This window comes from Oncorhynchus kisutch, unplaced genomic scaffold (assembly GCF_002021735.2).
Source record: "Oncorhynchus kisutch isolate 150728-3 unplaced genomic scaffold, Okis_V2 scaffold1055, whole genome shotgun sequence".
NCBI classification, from domain to species: Eukaryota; Metazoa; Chordata; class Actinopteri; order Salmoniformes; family Salmonidae; genus Oncorhynchus; species Oncorhynchus kisutch.
The window spans coordinates 83,995-96,286 of record NW_022263000.1 but is presented as its reverse complement, the minus strand read 5'-3'; the positions used below and the strand labels follow the sequence as shown (position 1 = coordinate 96,286).

The following is a 12,292-nucleotide window of genomic DNA, read 5'->3' as shown; positions in this document are numbered from 1 at the left end:
TATGTTTCCCATACCAATAAAGCACGGCATTGAATTGATGGATGAAAGGGATGGGGGGTTAGAGTGGTTTCTCAGTAAAAGGTAATGCTGTGGTGGGGGGGGGGGCTTTCCATGACTGGGGTTCTATTGGATATCAGTTTCCTCATATTTAAATACATTCCAATGCCCATTTAGCAGTTTAACTAAGTAAGGCTCAGAAAGTACATTTCAAAGGGCAAGTCGATGTAAAGCGCTGTATTCTGTCCCAACCCAGGCATTGTGTTGTTGGAATCAGTACGAACTCAGTGTTTATTGTTATGGCCTCAACGAGAGGATGACACCACCACAGTGCACCAGATGAGTCGGACGGTGTCGTAGAGCAGAGGACTGGGTATCACAGACCGCTCTCTCCCGAAGACACAACTATTAGGAATCAAGGGGAGTGGCCGAATGAGGCGTGAACGGTAGCTAGTGCAGTGATGGTGTGAGCCTGAAGCCAGCGCGATCCAGAGGACAGATAGCTACAGGGGACCTGGCCAAGGAACCGTTCAGTAGACTGACCAGTAAGCTAGGTATTTGACTGTGTCCCTGTTTGGTTATGACATTTGTCTCCATGGTGAACCATACCGACAGGGCATACTATGGATAAATACCGTATAAATGACTAATGCTTTACTCTGGGTTGAGGTTGTCAGTTTCTTTATAAAATGATCAATTCATGAATTCAATTGAACTATAATTCAGGAAAGTGCCAAAAATGCGCAATGAATTAAAAAAATGTTGTGTGGAATTGCATTAATCTGCTGGATAGACTGAATTTGTTTTGGGAATTGTCTCAACCCCAATTGAATCTGAAAGTTATGTTAAAGAAATATATTTTACATCCTCAAAACACACAAAATTCCTAATATCGAACACTGAAAATAACTAAGAAATAAATCATATTAAAAATAATTACTTGAAAACGACGTAGCCTATACACGTCTTTTTCTCGGTGAAATGGAAATGGATCGAATATTATTTTCCCAATAGTTATTTTCATGGTAATTTTTTGCTAAAAGTGGTGGACAAATTAGGACAATATAATAATTATATTTCTACCTGAACCTGAAATAAGCCAACTTAATGTAAAATTGCTGAATCTAGAAAGATATTTTCATTTGCATTTGAAATGACTTCAGTGTGGATTAAATCTTCCCGCAAAACTTAGTTTTAGTATTTTAATGAAGTCCCTCTTTTGAAGGAACACGTTCTCGCAAGCAAATAGTTGATTATTCTCAATATATAAACTTTATATGCAGTAAAAAAACAATGTTTTTTAATTAGATACAAATTAGATATCACTCAAGATTCCTGTGGTGAAATGTTAGTTGTGTATAAAAATATTTAGGAATACGTTCAATAAGATGTGGGATGGGAATGTTTTCTGACTCTTGCAAATGAAGGAATTTAAGTTATTCCTGAACATTTACTATATAATGGATTTGAATTGAGATGGTAACAATTTATAGAGAAAAATGTATTTGTCCTTAGCAAAGTCGAACCTCTTCAGTGAGACTACTTTGCACTGAGGTACATTAAATATTGTTGCAAACAATTACTGGTAATCTTTGTATAATTAAATAATGAGATGACCTGTATCTTTCTGTTGATATTAGTAGTGTATTAGGTTCCTGTATCTTTCTGTTGATATTAGGTAGTGTATTAGGTTCCTGTATCTTTCTGTTGATATTAGTAGTGTATTAGTTCCTGTATCTTTCTGTTGATATTAGTAGTGTATTAGTTCCTGTATCTTTCTGTTGATATTAGTAGTGTATTAGTTCCTGTATCTTTCTGTTGATATTAGTAGTGTATTAGTTCCTGTATCTTTCTGTTGATATTAGTAGTGTATTAGTTCATGTATCTTTCTGTTGATATTAGTCGTGTATTTGCTATATGTTGGCCTGCACCTACAGTATGAGAGAGAAAGAAAGATACTGAAGGTGTAACGGCAGATTCCTCTTCGTCTGAAGAGGAGTAAGGATCGGACCAAGATGCAGCGCGGTAAGTGTTCATGACGATTTATTAAAAACGAACTAAACACTGAAATACAAAACAATAAACGATGTGATGAAAACGAAAACCGAAACAGTACCATGTGGCGACAAACACTCACACGGAAACAAACACCCACAAACCAACAGTGAAACCCAGGCTACCTAAGTATGATTCTCAATCAGAGACAACTAATGACACCTGCCTCTGATTGAGAACCATACTAGGCTGAACACAAGAACCAACGTAGAAAAAACAAACAGACTGCCGACCCCAACTCACGCCCTGACCATACTAAATAAAGACAAAACAAAGGAAATAAAGGTCAGAACGTGACGGAAGGAGGGAGAGATACTGAGGGAGAGAGTGTAATGTTTACTGTTAATTTTTAGTTTATTTCACTTTGTTTATTATCTATTTCACTTGCTTTGGCAATGTAAACCTAAGTTTCCCACACCAATAAAGCCCTTAAATTGAATTGGGGAGAGAGAGATGTGTGTATAGCTTGGTGTATGTGGGGTTTATAGAGTATTCATTTCCAGTAGCAGCATTCTCAAGCCAGAGCCTATTAGGTCACGCGAGTCTCATGGCTCGCTTTCCATCAGAATTAATCATTGGGGGTTCATTTGAAGCTTCGACAAGTTGCTGTTAATTTAGTGCAGGGGGGACATGCTAGAGTGAAAAGCGGAGGTCCCAACCAATCCCCCTGGGCCTCATTTATCAGCCAACCGCGACGGCCCGGCTTGATTACAATTTGCAAAAAAATTCATTAGAGTTAGCGGGGCAATTGTCAGATCTCTCCCTCTCACCTCGATACTCATATCGCTTTCTCTGTCAAACATCCTCCTCAAGTAGGCTACACAAATTGCTCAGTGTGTGTTCTTTCAATACATTCTAATCTAGCAAATCTGTATTTGAGTGATTGTGTAATGGACATATTTTGTGGTAAGTATCCAGTAATCAAATGCCTGAGTGGATCTCTGTCGGGGTGTGCACGAGTTTGTGTGGAATAGAAGACAACAGACACACACACACACTCCTCTAGAGCGGGTCATGAGAGCTCATCTTGTAGCCAGGCCTGTCAGTGATGCTCAGCCAGAGCGCGAGCTGCCGCAATAAATCTGAGTTTCACAGTAATTCACTCTTTCTGCTACTATGACGAGTTGGGATTTCAATTTAATAATCAAAAAATGTGCTTGGGGAATTTCCAACGATGAATCAGTAGGGAAAATACATTTTACGTGGGTTGAATAGAGGCGACTGTAAACGTTATGATTTGGATAGGCGGTAGGCCTCATAATACAAGATTAATTCCATGTCAATTAAATTGCCTGTTTTTATGTCAGGATCCAAAGCCGATTTCCTCTAGTTTATTTTGAAGATATAACAGCGTTATCATGGCGTGCGAATTACAAACGATGACTGACATCAAAATGTTGTTCAGGTGCGTGACGTGCGGCGCTTGCCTGGGTTAAATGATGCGCGTGACGATAATAGCGTTGTTGTTGCCGGGGGGGAATAGCGCGCTGTCTAAATGCTGCCAGAGAGACGGAGAGGGGTTACACGACAGAACGATCGTTAAACTACTGCAACAACATCTTGGAGGATGCTTTAGCTGTGAAAGAATGATGGTTGTCTTATTTGAGGACACTTGTGGGCTTAATCAATACTCATTGGAATAGAGGGTTTTACTTGTATCATTTATATACAGTAGGTCTAGTAGACAATATTATTTAACTCCAAATGTGTTTGTTAAAAACATTTTTTTTACAAATTGCTTTTAAGAACATTGTTTTTAAAAAAAAGTTTATTTAAATAATATATTTGTCCTAAAATGTGTAGTCTAGAGTATTTAATATCCAACCTATTCCAAGAAAGGCGAATTATAATAACCAATATTGTTTTAAATTCGTTTATATAACACCGATAAATACATTATCAGAATGTATTATTTTATAATTTAGCCTAGTGACATTTGAAACGGTTTAATATGTTTAGGGTAGGCTATAGACCCACTGTGGTAGCGCTGACAGATGGAGCTTAACGCAGGCTATTCATGTGCGGAACATGACAGAGACCAACAAGATGTCCTTAGAGATCACAAGGGGAAAGTCCTGCAAGTAGGCCTGCGTTGTATTTTAGTCGCCAATCTTATCAAAATACATTTATGAAATTGTCCACCTCAATAGATGTAAATATTAAATGGCAAAGCAATTGGCGCGCTGGGAGGCTTACACGTCACCTCTTTGTCCCGGTAAATGAGGCGCTCTGGGCCCGGGGCAAGGTGAGGCCGAAAATCAAGGCAGACACCAGGCCGCGACCTTCTTAAACAGCCGTGCTCGTGACGTTTCACTCGGATGGGAATTGGTGTTCCTCACAGCCTTGGAGGAACCTTGGAGTTTCATTCACCCTGGCTGATAGGACACACCCCCTGTCATAACACGAGATTGCGTTGCCGAGCGAGATCTTCTTCCATATTTATTGTTGGCATGCATCAGGTTGATTTGCTCCAACATACGCGACGAGGTTGGCCTTAATTCCAGAGGGTGGCTGGAGCAGAGGGGCAGAGCTGTAAAACTGTCACCTCCCTGGCTGACTGCATGGCTCTACTGTCGGAGAGATAAACAGTTGGTCCTGCCTCTGCATTACCTGTAAACCTCACAGTTGGTCCTGCCTCTGCATTACCTGTAAACCTCACAGTTGCTCCTGCCTCAGCAATATCTGCACAACTCACAGTTGCTCCTGCCTCAACAATATCTGCACAACTCACAGTTGCTCCTGCCTCAGCAATATCTGCACAACTCACAGTTGGTGCAGGAAAATGATATAATTCTGAAAGTCATTCATTATAATAGTATAATGACATGGTTATTACAAGTAATAGTCTTAATAATTATAGTATAAATTGTGTTGTAAATTAAATCTAAACGAAATCGTGTCGTTAATCACCTTTAATTCAAAGATAAAATACATACGCAATTATCTTCCAATTATCTTCCTTAGTGGATTGTGAAAATAATATTTGTCACTTGCAGACAACAAATTGAATAATCCCAAATGAACATTTGATATATTGGTGAAAATAATAATCAACCAAGGAAATCAAATATCATGATCAACTCGAAGCCCAGCACTCAAGAAAGCACCTGTAAACCCGCGCATGCGTAATTTCGCTAAAGATTTCAAATTCAAATAGAATTGCACAAAAATGGAATGACAATAAACAAACTGACAAATTGTTGACAATTGCTAATGGTTCATCTTTAATGCACACTTTATTATTTACTCAATAAGTCATGGAATGTTAGTTACTTTTTGCACAATATTAAATAAATTAGCAGCGTGCTCCTTGACTGTTGAAAAAGTCACAATGAAGAAAAATCATTCAAGCAACCATGGAATGAAACAATGGAAACAAACTCAAACTGAGAACAGAAGTAGGATGGTTTTACAGGGCCACTCTTTGCTTTTTGGAGATGATTGATGGTTGAGATGTCTGAGCATATTTGTAGGCTACGTGTACAATATGTGGTTTGGGGGGGATGATAAAATGAGAAATGATAAAAGTGCTCCTTTTGGGACAAAGCTGTTCATTCTGATCTGATTTGCGCCTGCTGCAAAAACAACAATAATACAAGCAAGGTCCTTCAGAATCGGCAGCACAAACCTCAAAGAAAATCTAACAGACGTAAAAGTAGGTTATATTTTTAATCAATATCTCGGAAATGTACAATTGGATGTATTGTTGTCTTGTTGTAATGTCCTCAATTTGGTCCCATGGTGGTTATAGTTATGGTCCATCTCGGTATTTACACTCGTAACCAAGGTGATACATATGTCACCATTTTTGAGTTTTTTGTCTTGGTATTTAATCAGTTTACCATCAGTGGATCGATTCAGCAGTAATGCAGAGGAAAAGCAATGTACCATCAATTCATTTGCTCTCCTCTGTCTTACAAAGATTTACAAAGACTCACCAAAGGATAAAGTTGGTGTGTGATTATCAGTAGTCCAATTCCAAAATAACGTGTGTGCTGTTTTTCTGTTTTAAACCGGGTTATTAACTTAATGTGTATTTCGTCCATCGGTTTAACATAAAGACATGTTACGGTCTGGCTTGCTCTAACTGTTGGTGCTGACTCCTTATTGCAAACCGGCTGACGTGCACAGGGATAGGCACCACGATTTTAGGGTTCCTAGAGGGCTCGCCGGTTTTGGAATTGACGTTACCAGCCTTTACGCGCTTCCACTTGGCCCTCCGGTTCTGGAACCAGATCTTGACTTGAACTTCGCTGAGTTTCAAGGCATGCGCAATCTGAGAGCGTTCCGTTAAAGACAGGTACTTCTTACAATGGAACTCCTTCTCCAGTTCCAAGAGCTGCTCGCTCGTGAACGCCGTTCTCCGCCGCCGGTTCTTACCGGTAGACGTGGTGCTGGCAGTGCCGTTGGACCCGTGGACGCCCTCATCCACGTTACCCTCCCCATCATCTTTCTGACACATCGAGTTACCCGTCATGTTGTCGTCGGAGCTGTAGTCTAAATCGCTGTCCATTGAGAAGCTCTCATCTCTTCTATTACATTCGTCCTCTTTCGGGTCTTCTTTGCCGTGGGTTCTGGCTGTGTGGGTAAGGAAATAGAACAGGTTAGTTTAGGTTATATTGACCTCAAAATAGAAAAGTAAATGACAATGTGTAACCTATAATGGACTGATATGCGACCGTTTATGAGTTTATATAATGGATAACCACAATTACACTTTTAAATAAATATTTTGCTTTAAAAAAACAAGCAACTTTTCTTCTACATTTGATTAATCACTAACGTTGTGTGTATTGTATCAACATTTCGTTCCATGAGTAAAAACCCACGAGTAGACTTTACATATTGTGTTAGAGGAAAACAACAGCCTATTATATTATGGAGCAAATTAGGAACAAATTATATTATGTATCTGGACGTATTTAAGTGAAGTGAAAGTTATTTTAGTAAACATATATTTAAGTAAATATTTATCGAATTAGGCCTATCGGCTGTAATCATGACACATCATGTATGAAATAGGCCTCGCGCTTACTATAATTCCATTCATTTTAGAGACAAAATCAATTGATTTATATTATACAATATCTTAAACGCACTTCCGGAGTTAAAGTGTTTCTTACATGTATGTCATAATACATATAGACCCTCATATAAATGACTCGGTCGGCTTTCATAATACATACAGACCCTCATATAAATGACTCGGTCGGCTTTGAATTCTGATCACAGTTTTATGGACATTCAAATACTGCAGGCGCTTTCCCATCCTTCAATTAAAATAGGCAAATTTAGTCATTTAGTTTGCCCCCAGGCACTATTCATTGAAAAGACTGAAATAAACGTATTTGATATGCGGATATCACGTCAAGCTTCTCAAGACAAAATATGTAAGCGTCCATGTAAAGAATTTGTTTAAAAAAAAAAAGAAGACATTTTTCACTCAGGGGCAACTGCCACTTTCTATCACTATACTTTAATCGTTGTCATTTGATGTGAAATGCACAGGATATAGCCTACGCCAACACTGAGGGAGTAGAACTTATACGTTATCCTCAAATGGCACTTGGGTCCTTTTTTTGTACATTGATGACGTAGGTCTATTGATAATATTGGTCCGTTAGCTAATAGGCCTAATAGCATAATTAATGAGATAAAGTTTAGAGTTCGAATTACTTCTTATAAGGAACCTCGCAAATGTGCACTATTATTTATTTATTTATTTATTTTTATAATAGGCCTAATAAATACGAGTGTTCGCTTTGAACTTCTCTTTTACAACTTACAAATAATATCTAATTTATCCAAGAACATTAGGTGACATTTTAGTCATTTAGCAGACGCTCTTGTTCAGAGTGACTTACAGTTAGTGCGTCCAAGCACAAGACAGCCACACATCCCAAACATAGTCACCCTGTCCAGCAGAGTCCAGACAAAACAGAGTTTACTGTACCTGTGGATGACTGCAATGGCTCTGAGTCGTGGTAGGAGGAGGGGAGCGTCGCGGACTCCTTTCCTAGAAATGTCTTTCCGTCATCCCCATCCAAACGAATGTCCTGAGATTTATTGAAGGCGGCGTGGAGAGACTGCGAACCGAACTTCCTCGCCGCCTCCTGGTGCTGCTGTGAAGCCGAGAACCCTCCAGGCAGGCTGGCCATCAGGGTGGAGGTGAGCGCCATGCCCTGAGCCAGGCTAGAGCAGAAAGAGTTCTGGAGGCTGGGGATCTGGTGGTGCGGATGGGTAGCCGAGAGCCCCTGCTGCAGGGCGGACTGGGGCAGGGCAGGGGGCGGCGGAGGGTGCGGTGGGAGCACCACTGACCGGTACGGCATGAACATGGGGTAACCGGTGTAGACGAAGTGTCCCGGGCTGGGCTGAGGGGGACCGCCGATCAGAGAGTCGATACTGAAAGCAGTGGTGCTTCCCAGTGGGCGCTGCATCATCATAAACGAAGGGCTGAACGCTGCACTCATATGATCTGATGGAAGGAATGTCAATCAAGGAAATGTTACTGGAGAAATGGAAGGGAGCGATGACACCTGCAGTCTTCCTTGGGTTCGGAAGTCACCAACTTCACAACGTTGTTATTCGACAGACAACCGACCTTAGAAATGTCGACGTTTTGGTAATCCAGTGATTATTTGTTCGTTTCTCGCGATTAAATAAAACCATTCCATCAACATTGCAGATGGTCGACACACGATACTGGAGAGTGGAGATGTGTCCAGATCAACAGAATTAGCAGCCAACTTGGAGCCGTGGTGGTTTCCGAATATAGCAGAACTCATGTGGCCCCTTTTGGTTTACCTTGCGCTCCGATAGCGGGAGCCAAAGCCCATTCCAAGTGCCAATCAATATCCTCGAGTTGTAGCTGACGTTCTGACCATTTGACAACAACAATCTTATATTTGATGATACTCGGTTTCCGCACGTCTGTCTAACTCACTCTAGAGAGTAGAGTGATGCTACTCCGTTCTACAACATCCAGATGTTAAGCACGGAGTTTAAATTACGCTCCCTCTGTTTGATCGGCTCTTCCACTCGCAAGGACCACCCTCTCATCGCACTCTCGCATTTCATTGGTCGCTGTTAAACTGTTGGGCTAGCCTTGCTGTCATTCGTCACATAGACCTGTGAGGGCTGGCTTCGGCCTGCGTCTAGGAAATAAATGCCAATTATGTGGATTTGTAAAGCGTAGGCTATACACATCCTAAGGGACCATAATGCAAATGGGAATTAGCTAGGCTACACATGTAATATGCACGCACACATATTGACTACAACTGTCTTCCTTACATTAAATGTATAAAACATAAAAATAACTATTTGTACTGAATAAGGTTGCAAAATTATGTGAATTGTCAATAAATTCCCTGGTTTTCCCGAAGTCCGGGTTGGAGGAAATAAGTAGGAAATTCAGAATCTTCCAACCAGGATTATTGGAAAACCAGGGAATCTATTGAAAGTTAACGGAATTTTGCAACCCTAGTACTGAATGTGTGTGTGTGTATGCATGTGTTATTGCTTTGTGTGTGTTGATTTAAAAAAATCCTGTTCCACCTTTTCAGAATGAAGAAAAGACTGTTCTCTGATATTATGTCCTCTTGTACCTAAAGGAAGCTTAGATCAAACAGGTGAAGGTCCACATTCACTACTGACCAGGCTACCAATGGGCCTTCAGATGAAGTGAGAGCTGGAGAGGAGATGGAGGTTAGATGGAGAGATGGTGTGGAGATGGAGCGAGGGAGGGGAGATGAAGATATGGAGGTTAGATATAGATATGGAGGTTAGATATAGAGATGGAGGTTAGATATAGAGATGGAGGGTAGATATAGAGATGGAGGTTAGATATAGAGATGGAGGGTAGATATAGAGATGGAGGGTAGATATGGAGGTTAGATATAGAGATGGAGGGTAGATATAGAGATGGAGGGTAGATATAGAGATGGAGGGTAGATATAGAGATGGAGGGTCGATATAGAGATGGAGGTGTAGATATAGAGATGGAGGGTAGATATAGAGATGGAGGGTAGATATAGAGATGGAGGGTAGATATGGAGGTTAGATATAGAGATGGAGGGGAGATGAAGATATGGAGGTTAGATATAGAGATGGAGGGTAGATATAGAGATGGAGGGTAGATATAGAGATGGAGGTTAGATATAGAGATGGAGGTTAGAGATGTAGGTTAGATATAGAGATGGAGGGTAGATATAGATATGGAGGTTAGATATAGAGATGGAGGTTAGATATAGAGATGGAGGTTAGATATAGAGATGGAGGGTAGATATAGAGATGGAGGGTAGATATAGAGATGGAGGTTAGATATAGAGATGGAGGGTAGATATAGAGATGGAGGTTAGATATAGAGATGGAGTGATGGAGGGTAGATGGAATTATGGTTAGATGGAGGGTTGATGGAAAGATGGTTAGATGGAGGGTAGATGGAGAGATGGAGGGTAGATGGAGAGATGGAGGGTAGATGGAGAGATGGAGAGGAAGATTGAGAGATGGAGGGTTGATGGTTAGATGGAGGGTTGATGGTTAGATGGAGGATAGATGAGAGATGGAGGGTAGATGGAGAGATGGAGAGGAAGATGGAGAAATGGAGGGTATATAGAAATATTGAGGGGAGATGGAATGGAGATGAGGAGATGGAAGATAGATGGAGGGTAGATGAGAGATGGAGGGTAGATGGAGAGATGGAGGGTAGATGGAAATATTGAGGGGAGATGAGGAGATGGAAGTTAGATGAGGGTAGATGAGAGATGGAGGGTAGATGGAGCGATGGAGGGTAGATGGAAATATTGAGGGTAGATGGAGGGGAGATGAGGAGATGGAAGTTAGATGGAGAGATGGCGGGTAGATGGAGAGATTGAGGGTGGATGGAGGTTAGATGGAGGGATGGAGGGTAGATGGAGAGATTGAGGGTGGATGGAGGTTAGATGGAGGGATGGAGGGTAGATGGAGAGATGATGGATTGATGGAGGGTAGATGGAGAAGTGGAGGGTTGATGGAGAGATGGAAGGTAGATGGAAAGATGGAGGGTAGATGAGAGGGAGGATTGATGGAGAGATGGAAAGTAGATGGAGAGACAGAGGGTAGATGGAGAGATGGAGAGATGATGGATTGATGGAGGGTAGATGGAGAGATGGAGGGTAGATGAAAAATGGAGGGTAGAGGAGATGGAGGGTTGATGGAGAGATGGTTAAATGGAGGGTAATGGATAGATGGATGGTAGATGGCTAGATGGAGAGGAAGATGGAAAGATGGAGGGGAGATGGAGAGATCGAGGGTATATGGAGAGAAGGAGGGTAGATGGAGAGCTGGAGGGTAGATGAAGACATGGATGGTAGATGGAGAGATGATGGTTAGATGGAGAGATGGAGGGTAGATGGAGAGATAGTTAGATGGAGGGTAGATGAGAGATGGAGGGTGGATGAAAAGATGGAGAGGAGATGGAAATGAGATGGAGGGGAGATGGATTGATGGAGAGATGAAGGGTAGATGGAGAGATGGTTAAATGGAGGGTAGGTGAGAGATGGAGGGTAGATGGAAAGATTGAGGGTAGATGGAGAGATGATGAGGAGATGGAGGTTAGATGGGGAGATGGAGGGTAGTTTGAGAGATGGAGGAGAGATGGAGGGTAGATGGAGACATGGAGGGTAGATGAGGAGATGGAAGTTAGGTGAGGGTAGATGGAATGATGGAGGGTAGATGGAAGTTAGATGCAGGAGAGATGGAGGGTAGATGGAGTGATGGAGAGATGGAGGGTTGATGGAGAGATGGTTAGATGGAGGCTAGATTAAGAAAATAAGGGTAGATGGAGAGATGGTTAGATGGAAGGTAGATGGAGAGAAAGATGGAGATGGAGGGTAGATGGAGAGATGGATTAGGAGAGCTGGAGGGTAGATGGAGAGTAGATGGAGAGATGGAGCTGAGGATAGATGGGTAGATGGAGAGATGTAGGTTAGATGGAAAGCTGGAGGGTTAGATGGAGAGCTGGAGGGTAGATGGAGAAATGGAGGGTAGATGGAGAGATGACTAGCTGGAGAGCTGGAGGGTAGATGGAGAGATGCAAGATATGGAGAGATGCAATGTAGATGGAGAGATGGAGGGTAGATGGAGAGATGCAAGAGATGGAGAGATGCGAGAGATGGAGAGATGGAGGGCAGATTGAGAAATGGAGGGTAGATGGAGAGGAAATGGAGAGATGACTAGATGGAGAGCCTTCCATGACACC

General features: G+C 41.6%; 1 protein-coding gene across 1 annotated transcript; it reads right to left on the bottom strand.

The window, feature by feature from the left end:
* Positions 1–5,252: 5,252 nt before the first annotated feature.
* On the bottom strand, positions 5,253–9,031 carry LOC109885157 (homeobox protein GBX-2). The gene is made up of 2 exons (XM_031817535.1): positions 8,006–9,031; positions 5,253–6,630 (listed from the first exon to the last, which is right to left on the bottom strand). The coding sequence occupies exons 1-2, from the start codon at positions 8,520–8,522 to the stop codon at positions 6,119–6,121; spliced, it is 1,029 nt and encodes a 342-aa protein (XP_031673395.1). The 5' UTR covers positions 8,523–9,031; the 3' UTR covers positions 5,253–6,118.
* Between the last annotated feature and the right edge of the window lie 3,261 nt (positions 9,032–12,292).

What these genes read in the sequence shown, in the direction of transcription:
- LOC109885157 (XM_031817535.1), bottom strand. Translation starts at nt 8,522, where the DNA reads ATGAGTGCAGCGTTCAGCCCTTCGTTTATGATGATGCAGCGCCCACTG. An exon ending in GCCATTGCAGTCATCCACAG is followed by an intron (nt 6,631 to 8,005) that starts GTACAGTAAACT and finishes TTACCCACACAG; the next exon opens with CCAGAACCCACGGCAAAGAA.